The sequence below is a fragment of the Ranitomeya variabilis genome, chromosome 6 (genome assembly GCF_051348905.1).
Source record: "Ranitomeya variabilis isolate aRanVar5 chromosome 6, aRanVar5.hap1, whole genome shotgun sequence".
NCBI lineage: Eukaryota > Metazoa > Chordata > Amphibia > Anura > Dendrobatidae > Ranitomeya > Ranitomeya variabilis.
The window spans coordinates 35,583,733-35,601,909 of record NC_135237.1 but is presented as its reverse complement, the minus strand read 5'-3'; the positions used below and the strand labels follow the sequence as shown (position 1 = coordinate 35,601,909).

At 41.6% G+C, this 18,177-nt stretch overlaps 1 protein-coding gene across 3 annotated transcripts in view; it reads left to right on the top strand.

Moving 5' to 3' along the window:
• Window positions 1-18,177, top strand: part of CDK14 (cyclin dependent kinase 14) — a 484,203-nt gene that overhangs the window by 34,616 nt on the left and 431,410 nt on the right. For all 3 annotated transcript variants that reach the window (XM_077268230.1, XM_077268229.1, XM_077268228.1), the window contains exon 2: window positions 4,747-4,778. In XM_077268230.1, coding sequence (XP_077124345.1) covers window positions 4,747-4,778 — 32 coding nt within the window. The remainder of the gene's footprint in view (window positions 1-4,746; window positions 4,779-18,177) is intronic.

The following is an 18,177-nucleotide window of genomic DNA, read 5'->3' as shown; positions in this document are numbered from 1 at the left end:
TCCGCCGAACAACTTCTCTAAAAATTTCTTATAGAGCACATATCTGTCTAAGGCTGGGGTCACACTTGGCGTAAGACAATACGCCACGTATTATACGTCCGTACTACGGCCGTAATACGGAGAAATGTTCCCAAAATATTGATCCGTAGTCAGGGTGTGTCAGCGTATTTTGCGCATGGCATCCTCCGTATGTAATCCGTATGGCATCCGTACTGCGAGATTTTCGCGCAGGCTTGCAAAACCGACATCTAATGGATTTATGTGCTCAAATGTTCGGGAAAACATATATACAGTATATATATATATATATGTCATTGAGACACATATATATATATTCTGTATTTAGATTTCATTCAGCGCGATATCTGTGAAAAGCCGGTAATTCAATTGCCGGCTTCTCATTTCTCCTGCACAAACCCGACAGGATATGAGACATGGTTACATACAGTAAACCATCTCATATCCCCTTTTTTTTGTGCATATTCCACACTACTAATGTTAGTAGTGTGTATGTGCAAAATTTCAGCGCTGTAGCTGCTGAAATAAAGGGTTAAATGGCGGAAAAAATTGGCGTGGGCTCCCGCGCAATTTTCTCCGCCAGAATGGTAAAGCCAGTGACTGAGGGCAGATATTAATAGCCAGGAGAGGGTCCATGGTTATTGGCCCCCCCGTGGCTAAAAACATCTGCCCCCAGCCACCCCAGAAAAGGCACATCTGGAAGATGCGCCTATTCTGGCACTTGGCCACTCTCTTCCCACTCCTTGTAGCGGTGGGATATGGGAGATGTGCCTTTTCTGGGGTGGCTGGGGGCAGATGTTTTTAGCCACGGGGGGGCCAATAACCATGGACCCTCTCCTGGCTATTAATATCTGCCCTCAGTCACTGGCTTTACCATTCTGGCGGAGAAAATTGCGCGGGAGCCCACGCCAATTTTTTCCGCCATTTAACCCTTTATTTCAGCAGCTACAGCGCTGAAATTTTGCACATACACACTACTAACATTAGTAGTGTGGAATATGCAAAAAAAATGGGGATATGAGATGGTTTACTGTATGAAAACCATGTCTCATATCCTGTCGGGTTTGTGCAGGAGAAATGAAAAGCTGGCAATTGAATTACCGACTTTTCACTAACACCGCTGCGTATTTCTCGCAAGTCACACTGCTGGTCCGTGTGGAATCCGTATTTTTCTCGCCCCCATAGACTTTCATTGGCAATTTTTCTTTTTTTTGCGCAATACGCTGACAAACGCAGCATGCTGCGATTTTGTATGGCCTTAGAAAGCCGTATAATACTGAACCGTAATATACGGCTAATAGGAGCAGCCCCATTGAGAATAATTGTGCCGTTTATTTTGCGAGTTTTACGGACGTAATTTCTGCGCTCTTACGTCCGTAAAACTCGCTAGTGTGAGGCCGGCCTAATATGTCCAGGAACTGTCCTGATTCTACTGCTCTGTAACTTGCCAGCTAAACATTTTAAGTGAGTGGTTACTCTTCATTAGCTTTCTACCAGCACCATAGGTACTGTAACTTCCATACCTCTCTTCTCGGTATGTATTACTTCTACCATTGTACAACGGATTTCCTGTCCACAACTGGAAGTCAATTCTCTGTTATGTCTGTATGCAGTTTGACAGGCAGGAGAGCAGAAGCTGGGAGTCAAAGAGCCGCCCCAGCTTTCTGTGGAAGGTCAAGAAGCTACCTCCACTTTCTGTAGAGGGTCGTAAGAGCCGCCGCTGATTTCTGTAGAGGGTCATGAGATCCGCACCGCTTTCTGTGGAGGGTCATAAGAGCCGCCCCGCTTTCTGTAGAGGGTCATGAGATCCGCACCGCTTTCTGTAGAGGGTCATTAGAGCCGCCCCAGGATCAGTAATGTATGTACACAGTGACTGCACCAGCAGAATAGTGAGTGCAGCTCTGGGGTATAATACAGGATGTAACTCAGGTTCAGTAATGTATGTACACAGTGACTGCACCAGCAGAATAGTGAGTGCAGCTCTGGGGTATAATACAGGATGTAACTCAGGATCAGTAATGTAATGTATGTACACAGTGACTCCATCAGCAGAATAGTGAGTGCAGCTCTGGGGTATAATACAGGATATAACTCAGGATCAGTAATGTATGTACACAGTGACTCCATCAGCAGAATAGTGAGTGCAGCTCTGGGGTATAATACAGGAAGTAACTCAGGATCAGTAATGCACCCTGTGTAACAGAATATGTACTGCCATGGGTAAATATATATTTGCAGTTCAAAACTGCAGGAAAGGTAAATGACAACCAATTATGATGCACGGATGTCCCTCAACTTTTCCAGCATTTAAGAAATAGCTGAACAGAACTTTTAATAACTTGATAGCTGATGACGTTTTATGGACTTAAAGGGAAAAGCTCTTTAATATTTCATATTTCAAAATGGCGCACTGTGGATGTGTGATTTCCCATAACTTCTGAGTATTTATAGCCCCTATAAAGGGGGAAATAAATAAATCTTGTGTATTGGGTCCACAATCCTGAATACATAAACGCGTGCTGTACCGTAACCGATTAAACATGGTGAAGTTTCAGCGCTCGCCTTGTCCAGAGTAATGTGCGATGTATCATTTATTCATCCGACGCACTAAGCAGTAAATTCCAACATCCCTAATTGCAAGTTAATGCAGATATTGATCAGTGCACTTTAAAAGCCATCCATGGCTCTGTAATGGTCAGGGCCGGTTCACAATACTGATGCACACTGGGGGAGGGGGGATTCTCCCGCAGTCAGGTCATGTGGCCCTGCAGCATTAATGTCAGGACAATCGCAACCGTTTTCCGTAACGCTAATGCATCCATGAAACCGTCTGCGCTGTGTCACGTGGTCTGCTGATACATTCATTATCATCAGGTATGGAAAATGGCATTTATATAGTAAGTTTTAACACTGTAGTTGCCAGATTGAGAGATTCTTGGTTATTGGATACTTCAAGAAGCAGAAACCGCAGCTTAACTGCTGCTTTTCTACTGCAACATTGTAGCAGCAAAAACAATGCATTAGTACAGTAAATGCATGTGTGAATGTAGCCTCGATTGAAGAGAAGACCTGCTAACAAGCCACATTCCTGGATTTCGAAGACATGGTACGCCAATGTAAGACCAGGTTCCTACTAAAAGGGGGGACCTACAGAGGCATGAGAAATCTACCGGGCTCTCCTGAATCCCACCCAAACTTTCCCATAGGAAAGTGATTAAGGCATGGAGGAGATGGAGCAATGGATACAGGGTCAACATTGTTTGCTCAGTATTTTCTTTATCCACTTGGAAGCGCTTATCTAAAAGTTGGCGACTTTTTGAAATTCCTGAACACCCCCCCGATGCTAAACTTTTGCGCCCCCTCTTCTCGCCTTTTTCCAAATAAGGGCTCAATTCATCATAAGCGTTTTTTTAAGTCTCCTTTTTTTTGCCTTGTTGTATTCATTGTCATTTGTTGCTCCAAATTGTTCGAACTGTTCATGACTATTGCTTGAAATTGACAATGCACTTTATTCTTTGTCTTTGATCCGTTTTTCAACATGATGATGCAAATGTCACACGTTTGGCTAAATGGTGCAAAATTTGCTCCCCAAATAACTGCTGTACATAAAACTACTCCTGTGGGACGGGGATGGATTACATTAGCGCCAAGTTTTGAGTATAAAATGGACATTTGAAAAAGGAGCAAATTTACAAGATGAATTGGGTGCAAATGGAACAAAACAATAGAAAAGCGCCAAAAAAACCAGGGTAAAAAAAAAACTGCTACAAATGCAATAATTGGGCCCTAAATTCTGACCTCGCTCCAGACCCCATTATTTATTCACTTATTTACTACTCCACATGCCCAGGGCTTCTTCAAGTTTTGGCACACCATATGCATGGTCCTGAAGGGGCCGGTATTATGACCCCATGTGCTTAAGATCAGTTATGATGGACAACTCTTTGGTCTCTTTGGGGTAAATGGGGCCCCTTGGCTACATTTGCGCATGCCCAAGGAGCTCTTACTGCTTACACCATATGTGTTACACCCCGATTTATAACATGGGTGACCATGTAATACTATACAGAGTTTACAATCTATTTAATCTGAATTTTAATTTCAAGGGTAGCATTCTATGGACCATGCATCCTTGTATTACAGGTGAGGATACCCTTTATTAAAGGGTTATTCCCTTCATAGATAGATATTGACAGATCGGATTTGTAAATGCAAGCAATTTTCTAATTTACTGCTCATTCAAATTTCCAGTCATTATTGAGATATTACATTTTTTTTTTCTTTTACAGCTCGTTGCCTTGGAGACCGACCACCGCTGCTGGACAGCGGAACATGCACAGCTCTTACAAGCTTTTCTTTTTCTATTGAGCTTTTAAACTCTTTTTTTTACACGCGCCAGGATCACTGACACGCGCTGTTGCATTCTAATCCTGATCAACTTACAGGCTAGACAGCAGCGGTGGTCGGTCTCCAAGGCAACAAGCTGTAAACAAAAGAAAAAATGATAATATTTCAAGAACGGCTACAAATTTTAATAAGGAGTAAATTGCAAATGTGCCTATTTTTACAAGCTCTATCCGAAAATATCCATCTATGTAATACTTTGTATGCAGCTCTTCTTAATAGACTGGAGTACTTAGCAGAGGATAGCCTTTGCTGATTGTATGTCTATGTTCATCTAGATTTATTACTCCCTAATGTGTTTTTTTAATTTATTTTTCTTTACAGCTTTGAAGAAAGACGAGAACACCATTGACGAGGTACGGACATATTGCTCTGCATTGACAGTCATGTAATTGATCCTGGTAAAACTCTTCTGTCGGTAATTACTTTCCTATAGTTTAGAATATTAGGAAATCCCAGAAACTGCATTTAACCAGAGATCCATATTATATTGGTGTAACGGCAGGCGAATGTTAACCCCTGCTGTCCCTGGAGCGCAGCCTTTTGGGACAGTAATTTCACATTGCGTTTAGCGGCCCCGTCGGGGCATATGTCTGACACCCCTCCCTGCAAGAAATGTGATCGAGGTGGGATAGCTATGGGCTCCACCGCTAAGACCCCTCTTATTACTAAAACTGGGAGTCCTTTTTTTTTAACTATCAGACTACTGTTTTTTTGTTTTTTGTTTTTTTTTAATTTATTTATTATTTTTTGCCTCATTTTACTCCCCAAAAACCTATGTAGAAAAAAATGATTGAAACTTTAATTGTATTCAAAAAGAAAACTATTGAAATCGGCAACTTGCCGTGCAGAAAACGAGCCCTGGCAAAGCGGCAAAGCTCTGTTAGCCAAAAAGTAAAGGAAGTTAAATCTCATACTATGGGGACATAAAAATCTCGCAGTATCAAAAAAAAAAAAAAAAAAATGTTTTGGCAAAAAACTTTCCATAGCTTAAAACTTCTCAACTTTTCAAGCAGATAAAAACTTCATCATGTTCATGACTATGGCTGAACTCCGAAACGCATAGGGCATCTGAGCTTATCCTTGCGGGGGGTGTACATATATGATAGAATTTTTATCTACATGAATAAATGTGACATTCTAGGCTACAGAAGGATTTTTTTTTTTGTTGGACTACTTTTTTATTTTCTTCCGTTACTGGATTGGCACTGACCGGTAAATACCGTATGTAATTGCAATTCTGCCTGCGATGATAATGAGGTTGATGAAAAGTCTACTGTAAAGAAGCAGAATAATGAGTCTAGAATGTCAAAATTAAAATATTTCTAATTTTTTTTTATCTTTCAATATAGATTGTGAAATTATATAAAAAAATAATTACAAAACCTTAAAACCTGATTAAAGCAGTGGGTCATTTTCTGATGAGACAATACCTAAGGGATCTTTTACAGTGATGTTAAACAGCTACCGATCATCTCCGTGTTTGCTGATTGATTAATATCCTGTTCAGACGAGCAGTCCGCGCTTACGATGCCCACAGAACGATCAGTAATTGATTGTTCTGTGAGCATAGGCTGCCATTGGCGTAACTTGAAGCTTGTGGGTCTTTAATTGTATTGGTCTTCTAATATTGGCCAAAGGAAGCCATTGGGTCCACTTAGGCTATAGGGCTCAAGTGCAACCCGCGCACCCAGTATAGCTACGCCCTCCAATGTGCCACAGACTAGGCGAGCCATGCTTAAGATGATTTAGCCTAGTTCATTTTTATTTTTTTAAATCTGCAATATGGCTCCAGAGATATGGACAGCTAACTTTTCTGGTCTTAACTAGGTGGGTGTTGCTCACAGGATCCTCTGGGGCGTGTCTTTATGCATTACCCTGTTAGACACGCCCCCTTGTAAAGATCCTAACACAACAGCGCTAAATTTTAATAAAGCCCGTATTTCTGGAACCATATGTTGGATTTAACTAAATAAAAAAAACGAAATACTCTGGAGGAACAGGTGAGGTTAATGGTGTGGGGCAGTACTTTCCACAGAATTGGTGCAGCACTGGAGAAGTCCTGCAGACTGGAATGTGAGGATTCATTTCATAAGTCCTTGGCTGAGGGAGGAACGCATTGTTTATTAGTCGCCTCTGAGCGATGGGAATCTTGGGACCAGGCTTGGCACACCCAATCATCGTTCCTCCACTTGGGAATTGACGTGGATGACATCTCCTACGTCAGCCACACCGCCGGATAAGTCTCGCACCTGCCCAGTAAAGCTGAGGGTTTGCACATTCGCAATGTGACGTGACAGATGGGGGGGCAACCCTTGTCAGAGAGGGTGGTCCAGAGAGGGTGGTCCGGAGATGCCCATCGGAACTCTAGGCAGCAAACAGCATACAGTGCAGGACAAGTATGAAGCTCATTATTGAGATCTGCGAGACAGACTGGCTTTAGGGAGAGATTCACAACGTGGTGCGCCCGGCTGGTTTATGTTTGGGAAACACGTTCCCTTTAAGAATAATTCCTAAAAAGAAAGTTGCTAATGGGATCACAAATATTCTCCTTTATTTTTTTTTAAAAGTATCACAGATTAGTTTCCTCACACTTGGGCGGATGCATTACATCACAGGGCCCGGCCTTCAGTGCTTACACTGTAACCTCATCCTCTCATATCCTGTAAGTAATCCCCCGCACAGCAGCAGGAGAGCTGGAAGCACATTCCCCACAGTTACAGCCTATTTGTGGGTCACCATGATGCAGCCTGAACGCCGGTCATATTGTAAGCATTCAGTGGGGGAAGGAATGCATTAATGGTCAGAGTGCAGAGTTAGGAAATAGTTTGCAGGAACAGAAACTCTTTCACAAGGGTTAAATAATTCAGGACATAAGGAGTTCTCCTCGACGCGCGTCCTCAGCCCAAGCGGGCACTGATCACCGGATGTCAACGTAGAACATCATACTTGAGCCTCATATGACCAGGTGGAAAATATTGTTTATATTTTGGAGCTGTTGATACTTAAAGATAAAGAAGGTAGAAAATGACCAGCAGAAAGGTGAATAAGATGTAGACCGAGTGCAAGAAAATCTGGAGAAACTTCAAGTATATGGTCAATAGCAGAGGTGTCAAACTGCATTCCTCGAGGGCCGCCAATAAGTCATGTTTTCAGGATTTCCTTAGCATTCCACAAGGTGCTGGAATCATTCTGTGCAGGTGATTAAATTATCACCTGTGCAATACAAGGAAATCCTGAAAACATGACCTGTTGGCGGCCCTCGAGGAATGCAGTTTGACACCTCTGGTCAATAGGACTCCAAGTCGAAAACACTTTAAGTAGCCCTGTCACTTGCCATAACTATGTAATACATCATGTAAATGCTGCTATTGTCCCGATTCTGGTGATGTCTTTATTTAGTTCCTACGCCTCTCCATTCCTGAGATATGGCCCTATGTTCCCTAGATGGCAATTGTCTTTTTTTTTAGCCAAATGGGCGTGGTTTTTAACTTCTCCATGTGCAGTTTCATCTTTTACTTGTAGAGTATTATAAGATATGTGCATGGCAAGATGTCTGGCTGATAAAACCTTCGCTGATCAGCTGTGTCTGTCCACAGTGCTCCTACAGGAGAAAACAAGCATTACACCGTGCACAGTGAGATTATTGGACTGTCCGTATTATATGTGGATTTGCAGGGTTCTCCAAAGTCAGAAAATTAGTTTGAATCCACTCCAGTATGGCAAGTAGACTTGATTCTGAACCATTTAACTCTTAGTTCTCTAAAAGGGTCAACCTATTTAAATAGGTTGTGCATAATAAGAAAAAAATAGCCTTTTTTCCCACAGGTTGCATATAGTATTGCTACTTGACCCAATTTAGTTTAAATGAATGCTATATAGGTACTGTATATACCCCCTTTTTTAAGAGAATCTTTCACCTGCCATAAATACGTAATTTTTTTTATGTTGTGTAAAAGCCACCGTTCTCCTGAATTTGGCGCTGTTTGCCTTCTGTTCATGCATCTCTCTACTCCTGAGATATGGCCACCTCTTTCTTGTACTTTTAGCCAGCCGGCTGCACAAGGAGGAGTTGAGGACGATGCCTACTTGGCTCACAAGACTACATTTACATACAGGGGATGGATTAAGTTTAATGATGCGAGTGAATATGAGAAAAGATTTTAAGACCTATTGGAGAAATATGCTTTTTTTTTCCTCCACTTATGAGCCACTTCTCCTTCCCCCTGAGCTTCTTATTCACTCTGAAAAACAGAGTGCAATCTCACTGAGGATACTGAATTTACCTTCCTACCATCAAAGTTTATAGAGAAGCTAGCAGAGGGAGGAGATAAATAAACCCCAGGCACTTGCAGATCCCTGCTACCATCTAGTACATGTTTATCTAATTTCAGTGCTGGATTCACAGCTACACTGCTCAGTATTGTTGAATAATGTTCTCCATACTGCTGCTTTGGAACATATGCTACATAATCACTGGAGAGCACTATTCCCTCATGTCTATATCTGATGTGTATGGAAGACATCATGACAGCTCATTTCCACCCATCAACTGAAAGCCATCTGAAAATTAGAGATGTATCTTACTGAGGTGTAGACTGGTGAAAAATGTAGGATACAAGTCATATAATGGCCAGAAATAATGTTATTCTTTAGGTACACAAACATGAATGATGTTATACTCGTACCACACACGGGTAGAGCGAGTAAAGAAGACTTGCTTCTGAGAGAAGCCGCACCTACGTCCAACTGGACCCTGTACAGACTAGTAAATCCCTAGCTGCCACAACTAAAAACACCACTAAAAGGTCGTGGAAGGTTTTTTCGTGTCTCCTTAGAAATCAGAGAGGCCGCTGCAACACATTGCTAACATGCAGGGAAGGAATGTGTGCAGGTGGTCATGAAGACCCATGGTGAGAAACTTAAAGCATGTTCATAAAAGGGGAAAGAGAGAATAATGAGAACCAAAGTAGATGAAATGCAAATGACCTCCCAGAAACTTAAATGATAAAAAAGGGTGCTGGGAAGGTAGACAAACAGATACACAGCAAGAATATAAGCTGTGTTAGTGTAGCAGGGTAAATCCCTTCGATTAAGGGCACAAATCCACTTTGAAGTATAGCCAGCAAGGAAGTGCAGTGAAGGGAGAATATACAAAAAGCCCCACTTAGACCGTGATAGGTAGAATATAGACAATAGCAACAATAAGCATGTGAACAAGAAATGAAAAGAGCAATAGCCCAACAGCCAGAAGAAACTACCATGGAGCAACAGGTTCCCTGATGGAATCCTCAAACCGAGCCCTTACAGAGACTAATTCTGAACTGAAATGATTAGTGCACTTTAAGGTTATGTGCACACGTTGCAGATTTTTCCAGACTGATTTTAGTAAATCCGTAGGTAAACCGCACTGCGGATTTCCTGTGGATTTACTGCGATTTTTTTTTTGCTTATTTTGTGCGGATTCCACCTGCGGATTTACACCTGTGGATTCCTATTATGGAGCAGGTGTGAACCGCTGTGGAATCCGCACAAAGAATTGACATGTTGCGGAATAAACAACGCTATGTTTCTGCGCATTTTTTTCCACAGCATGTGCACTGCGGATATTGTTTTCCACAAAATCCGCAACGTGTGCACATACCCTCAATTCTGGGCAACTACAGGTCCTTCTCAAAAAATTAGCATATAGTGTTAAATTTCATTATTTACCATAATGTAATGATGATTACAATTAAACTTTCATATATTATAGATTCATTATCCACCAACTGAAATTTGTCAGGTCTTTTATTGTTTTAATACTGATGATTTTGGCATACAACTCCTGAAAACCAAAAAAACCTGTCTCAATAAATTAGCATATTTCACCCGTCCAATCAAATAAAAGTGTTTTTTAATAACAAACAAAAAAACCATCAAATAATAATGTTCAGTTATGCACTCAATACTTGGTCGGGAATCCTTTGGCAGAAATGACTGCTTCAATGCGGCGTGGCATGGAGGCAATCAGCCTGTGACACTGCTGAGATGTTATGGAGGCCCAGGATGCTTCAATAGCGGCCTTAAGCTCATCCAGAGTGTTGGGTCTTGCGTCTCTCAACTTTCTCTTCACAATATCCCACAGATTCTCTATGGGGTTCAGGTCAGGAGAGTTGGCAGGCCAATTGAGCACAGTAATACCATGGTCAGTAAACCATTTACCAGTGGTTTTGGCACTGTGAGCAGGTGCCAGGTCGTGCTGAAAAATGAAATCTTCATCTCCATAAAGCATTTCAGCCGATGGAAGCATGAAGTGCTCCAAAATCTCCTGATAGCTAGCTGCATTGACCCTGCCCTTGATGAAACACAGTGGACCAACACCAGCAGCTGACATGGCACCCCACACCATCACTGACTGTGGGTACTTGACACTGGACTTCAGGCATTTTGGCATTTCCTCCCCAGTCTTCCTCCAGACTCTGGCACCTTGATTTCCGAATGACATGCAAAATTTGCTTTCATCAGAAAAAAGTACTTGGGACCACTTAGCAACAGTCCAGTGCTGCTTCTCTGTAGCCCATTTCCTGCACACGCCTGTGCACGGTGGCTCTGGATGTTTCCACACCAGACTCAGTCCACTGCTTCCTCAGGTTCCCCAAGGTCTGGAATCGGTCCTTCTCCACAATCTTCCTCAGGGTCCGGTCACCTCTTCTCGTTGTACAGCGTTTTCTGCCACATTGTTTCCTTCCAACAGACTTACCATTGAGGTGCCTTGATACAGCACTCTGGGAACAGCCTATTTGTTGAGAAATTTCTTTCTGGGTCTTACCCTCTTGCTTGAGGGTGTCAATGATGGCCTTCTTGACATCTGTCAGGTCGCTAGTCTTACCCATGATGGGGGTTTTGAGTAATGAACCAGGCAGGGAGTTTTTAAAAGCCTCAGGTATCTTTTGCATGTGTTTAGAGTTAATTAGTTGATTCAGAAGATTAGGGTAATAGGTCGTTTAGAGAACCTTTTCTTGATATGCTAATTTATTGAGACAGGTTTTTTGGGTTTTCAGGAGTTGTAGGCCAAAATCATCAGTATTAAAACAATAAAAGACCTGACAAATTTCAGTTGGTGGATAATGAATCTATAATATATGAAAGTTTAATTGTAATCATTACATTATGGTAAATAATGAAATTTAACACTATATGCTAATTTTTTGAGAAGGACCTGTATATGCTGTACAGGGTATAATTATATATAAAAGAAATATGCTTTCTCCACTTATGAGCCATGTCTCCCCACTGCATGTTAAGCTCACCATCCACTTTGAAAAACACACTGCTATCTCATTAAGGATTCTGGCTATAGCTGCTTATGAAATTCGATAGAAAAGGAGGTGCAGAATAAAGCAGAAGCACTTCCAGACTTCTGCTTCTTTTTAACACATGTTTTGTCTTGTCCCAGTGCTGGATTCACAGTTACGCTGCTCAGTACTGCTCTATAATGTCATCTATGCTGCTGTTTGTGTCCACCTACAAGCTCTGAGACAACTTAATATTAGAGATCGATTCTGCAAAGGGAAAAAATATAGAAAAATACATAATGCAAGTCATACATTGGCCAGAAATATTATTTATCCTCAAGTCAACACACATGGCTGCTTATTCTGAACTGGGATAGACAAGAATACGTTAAGTCCCAGGCAACTCCTTTAAGTACCAAACTACTGGATACCAGATTAAAGGAATTATTTAAGCACCTGAGGAATTAAGGCTACTTTCACACTAGCGTCGGGCTTGGCCCGTCGCAGTGCGTCGGGCCGAGGTTACCAACGCTAGCGTTGTCTCCGCCGCACAACGGGGGCAGTGGATGCATTTTTCCAGCGCATCCGCTGCCCCATTGTGAGGTGCGGGGAGGTGGGGGCGGAGTTCCGGCCTCGCATGTGCGGTCGGAAAAAGCGGACCGTCGGACGCAAAAAACGTTACATGTAACATTTTTTGCGGCCGACGGTCCGCCACAACACGGCGCAACCGTCGTGCGGCAATCCGTCGCAATGCGTCGCTAATGTTAGTCAATGGAGAAAAAAATGCATCCTGCAAGCACTTTTGCAGGATGCGTTTTTTCTGCAAAACGACGCATTGTGACGGATTGCAGTTAACGCTAGTGTGAAAGTTGCCTAAGAGGGAGAAACGCTTTGTCACTGGTTGCTGCTGGTTCTTTTGATTTGTTTCCTTGTCGTGTGTTACATTACGCGCTGGCTCCTCGCCCGCAGTAGATTCAGTCTGTGGCCGTTTTATTCCAGCCATGAACTAGACCACATTCCTTGTCAATGTCACAGAAGGAGAGACTAACCTCAGCCGCTGTTTTCATGACACTTCAGTAGGTAACCACAACACCCAGCATTCTTCATGATGAAAAACCAAATAAGGAATGTATCAGCAGATAAGGAAACTAATGAAGGGCAAGACCCCGAGGAAGAATCCGCATTCCTCCGCACTAAGCTTAATTATGTTGTCAGTAAGGACATCGCCTCCAGCCTCGCTACAGACCTCCCTAATCAGGGACATTTTTGGAGGTTAAACAAGTGTTAGTCATTATGTTGGGTGTTATTAGCAGGAAATCATGTTACAGGTTTGTGAAAGAGAAAACCTTAAGTGCTAAATTGTAATCCCCTTATAATTAAACATTTACCTCTGTGAATGATTGATAATTGTATAAACTACTAATATAATTATTTTTAATTGTAGCTGCAATGCCACTTATAACCAATAGGTGTCAGCACAGAAAGTAATTTCCGTTACAAACTACAGTATATATCATTTTCTATTTTAATGCGCCTCGTCATAAAATCCAAAGTTGCCTTTTTTTTTTCCTTCTTTTTATTCCCACTGCCACCCTGAGTATTCCTTTATTTTCTATTTTCAAAAAATCTATTTTTTTATTTCAGAAATATGGTCCTTTTTATTCAGTTTAGTTTTTGTCAAATTTTTACCAAATGGGGCCAAGCTCACAGGGTAATAATACAGAACAGTCAAAAAACATGCCCCCCCCCCCCACCTTGGAAAAAAAAACAAACAAACATTATTGGCCTTTTTTATTTAGTGCTACTTTTTATGGTCTTTATAAGGGGGAACCTCTGGGGCGTGTCTTAAGCTGCTTGGCATTATTGGGGTGAAACCCCCCCCCCTTTGGAAAAAACATATAAAAATTAGTACTGAATAAAAAGATCATTATCTTTTTGAACCATATATAGGGGATAAAAAAAAAAAAACCCTAAAAAGAGAACTTTTTCAGGGAGCAGCGAGACAAAGCAAAATCTGACCAATTTTGACCTGATGACAAATCCCTTTTAAAGGAGGGGGATTTCTGAAATTTTACAATGCAGTCATTCTGCAGATCCCCCCCCCCCCCCCGACAGATCAAACATTGATGCACAATCATTTTTAACCCCCCCCCCCCCTTTAAAATATAGAAGATAAGATAACTTGTGGAATGGAGTAGGCCCACCCCCGAGGAACCCCACCAATCCAGAGAATAGGGCTCTGACACCAATTTAGTCCTTTCCTTTTTCCAACAGTCCCATAGAGATTTGAGAGCACCTCTTCTAGGGAAAGATGGGGGGTCCTTGCAGTCCGATTCTCCCTCGAATCACCGGTTATCACCTATCTGGCTCTTTTCTGGCTTGGTGGGGGGTAGAGGAGCTTGAAGTTGCTCTTATAGGGCACTTAAAACTGTATTTTCTATACCGGACACCCCCTTTAAGTAGTATCCATATACGCAGGCCATGGACTGCCTGTAAGTATATAATCCCATTATTGGAAAATTGCTTAAAATGCAATCCCATAATGTTACCATATATGCAAGTAGCAAAAGCTTTTTGTAATATACCATAAAAAACAATAAAAATTAGGACAAGGCGTAGCACCAGGGCATCGGCGTTACCCTGGAGGTCCAGCTATTGCCTGAGCTGTTAGCAGCCTCATTGTGTAAGCAGAGTTTTCATACGTAGGCCCTGATTCACACACCTACGACAGGTGGGGACATCGTGAACCCTACGCTGCACATTACGGCCACGTTATGGTCGGTAATTCCCTGCAGACTGGTGCAGAGCACAGGTCCGCAGTGATGGATTTCTATTCTGCTGCCGTATTTTCCAAGTCGCTGCTGTCTGCGGGCTTTGTGACCTCGGTGAAGAAATGCCAAGATTGACAGTTTTTGGTTCCTAAAGGGAATTCATTGCACTTTTCGACTGTGAACTTGTCATCTTGATTCTTTGTGTCAAATATTCCCCAAACTACAGAGCTCCACATTTAAAAAAAAAAAATCCATATACCGTATCATTGCCGTTAACACTTTCTTTGGTCTAGAGTCTTAAACGGATTATCTCGTCTTGTCTAAAGAAAAGATCAGTCTGTACCATGAAAAGATTTTTTGCAGTTTCCATTTTACCTTTTTAGTTTTTCCATTCCGTACCATATTCACTGCTTGCTGCCAGTAAAAGGAAATGGTCATGGTACTTGTGTCTCATAGCTGTGGCATTAAAGGGGTTGTCCGGGACTTTAACATTGACGACCTGTCCTTAGGAAAAGTCATCAATGTCTGATCGGTGGGGATGCGACACCCAGGACCCCGGGTGATCAGATGGTGTCGGTGGCATCCGGAACTGATCAGTGTGGAGCTGCACGGCACAGCTCCATCTCCAGAATTGTGGCCTGGCCCTATTTGTTTGAATAGGGGGCGGATGTGCAGAACCTGGTCGTGGCCACTATACAGTTGAGGGAGCTGTGCTTTGCAGTCCCCATACAGAGCAGTTCCAGCCGCTGCTGACACCAGGATAATCTGGTCGGTGAGTGTTCCGAGTGTAATAAGCAATCCTAAGGATAGGACATCAATGTTTAAAGTCCCGGATCGACCTCTTTAATAGGAGCTGAGATGCAGTACCTGAGAACGGCCACTGCATAGCATAGGGAGCTGTGGAGTTCTGTGTATTTCCTGCCACCGCGGGAACTGATAACAGCTGATTGGTGGCGGTGTCTCCCACAGTCTGGTATTGATGACCTATCAATCTCTCAGCCCTGAACCACACTTTTTAAACCCTTCCCGACATGCAGCGTTTGTGCTTGTCTGTTTTGTTTTGTTTTTTATAGATAATTAATTTCCCAGAAATATTGCAGTGTATAGTACAAGCAATCAAAGGTTCAAGTCCTCTAGAGATAATAAAGAAATCGTTAAAAATTGGGGTAAAAAAAAAGTTTTATAAATCTAAAAAAACAGTTTGAAACAATTAAAAAAAAAATAAACAAGTAATAGCAAAATATATTTGGTATCACCGCACCCACAAAAGAATGAACACGTAAGTTACATTCCATAAAGAAATTTAAAAAAAGTCAGAATTGCTGTTTTTTTCATCACCACCATTCCACAACAAAAAAATTGCCACACAGAATCACAAACCCTCATAGTTACATCAACAGAAAATTAACAAAATTCAGATTTTTTTTTTCACCAATAAATCTCTATAAAAAAAAAAAAAATCTGACTTGTATCATGATAATTGTACTGACCTGAAGAATGTCGCTGGGTCGTTTTTACTAGACACTGAATGCATTGAAAAAAAGACCAGTTTGCAAGCAGTTTGTTTGTTCTCCCCATAGTTGTAGTTTAGAATTACATCGTTCACTTTACCATATAATGTACTGAAAAAATAACATAAAATCACAAGTGTGACAAAATGGTGAAAAAAAACAAGCAAACAAGCATTCCGCCATTTTGGGGGGTTTTGTTTTATTATTAATTTATTATATGTTTTTTATATAGTTACCATCATATTCTGCAGCGTTTTACAGACGTTATCATCACTGTGACCATTAGGGCTCACAATCTAAATTCCCTACCAGTATGTCTTTGGCATGTGGGAGGACTCAGAGGAAACCTACACAGAACATACAAATTCCTTGCAGATGTCATCCTTGATGGGATTTGAACCCAGGACACCAGTGCTGCAAGGCTGCAGTGCTAACCACTGAGCCACCATCTGTCCAATTTTATTCCCCCATAGACTTGCATTGTTGACTTTCATCCAACACTTAGATTAAAATGAAACATGTCTTTGATTTTATTTATTTTTTTTCCGCAGAGCACTCGGTCCAAGGAAAAAATTGGACATTTGCACAATCCCATGAAATATCATGGGTACGAGTGCTATCCTTGAAAAGGGCAGATAGCAGTCGTCCGAGAAAATCGGTCATGTGCATGAACCCTTATGCAGACTCTGACAAGGTGGTGCAGCTAACTACCATTTTATTTGTTGAAATAACGGAGACCATTTCAATGTATTTGCAGCACAAACTTGTACTTGTCAGAATGGCAATCTCCCCTTGAGTAAAAGTACAATATCATTTCTTAACCAAAAATATTTTTGGGCTGAAAAATTGCTTTAAAGTTTTGGGGATACTTTACTTACAATTTGGTGTCCACTGCCTGTTGCCAAGACTTATCCAACAATAGTTACAGACCAGCAGGACAAATTACAGGAAGGGTCCTTGCAAGCACGCAGACATGTACGATATGTAACCACCTAATTTCTCTGCAGAGCTCAGCACAGGACTCGGTAGTGAACTGTTGGACTTTTTATCATACTTGGATCAGACTTCTTCTGTGATCCTCTTGTTATTTTCACTTGTCTGTTCGTTTATCAAGTCCTATCATCACTTCTATTCTCCTCTTCTCTCCTCCTAACTTTCCATGACTAAAGCTTCCTCCTTTTGGATTCCACTTGCCTCTTTCTCCGGCACATATGCAGTGTAAATTCTGCAGTGCATTGTAGGATGTGCAGACCTTGCTTATGAGAGAACTGCCAGAAATAAGAAAAGTGGGAATACTAACAAAAAGGACTAAGGATTATTGTTTTCAACAAAATCGGATACCCTTTTCAGTGTACTTGTCAATTCAGATGACTTTTTGCCTTAAGCTGTCAAGCGTGTACATGAGGAATAATATAATCCAGGCCATTATATGACTTGTATCGTGCTCATATCACTAGTTTTTTCCCTTAGCAGGCTCTATCTTTAATTTTCAGTTGTCACTGAGCTAGCGGGTGGAGAATAAGTGCTATGATGACTCCCATACACAGACATGCTCTCCTGCCTCTACATAGCAAATGTTCAGAATCGGCAACAGCAGAGAGGACATTCTACAAAAGTACTGAGTGGTGTAGCTGTGATTCCAGCACTGGATAAACACATACTAGAAACCAGCAGCGCCATCATCATCTGTGTATGTCTCTTTCTTTTATGTTCCCCCTCCATCTCCTCACCTCCATAACAATCTCTATAAGCTTTAGTAGGTATGATCTATCAATCCACTGTAATATAATCTCTCCGTGATTTGGCAGTCTGGTTTTAAGCAAGATGGATTTTAGCTGTTTTTCAGAGTGAATTATTGTGCTTAAGAGAAGTGGCTCATAAGCGGAGATAGAAGCCTATCTCTCTGATAAGATATATTACAAAGTTTCTTAGATTTGCTTGTACTATTGATTTACACCAAATTTGTTAAAATGATGGCGACCATTTGAAAATTGCAACCAGCAATAAATGTACGACAGGATCATGGTCTATAGATGAAGCATTACTATGTGTATAATCTGGATGAACAGACCAATTAATGGATCTCTGGTCACAGCCTGTACTAACATGGTAAGCAAAAATCTAAAGACTGATGAAATAACTTTTGCGAAGATTATCAGTCTCTTAGCAGTGTTACCTGGGATATCTATTAGGGTA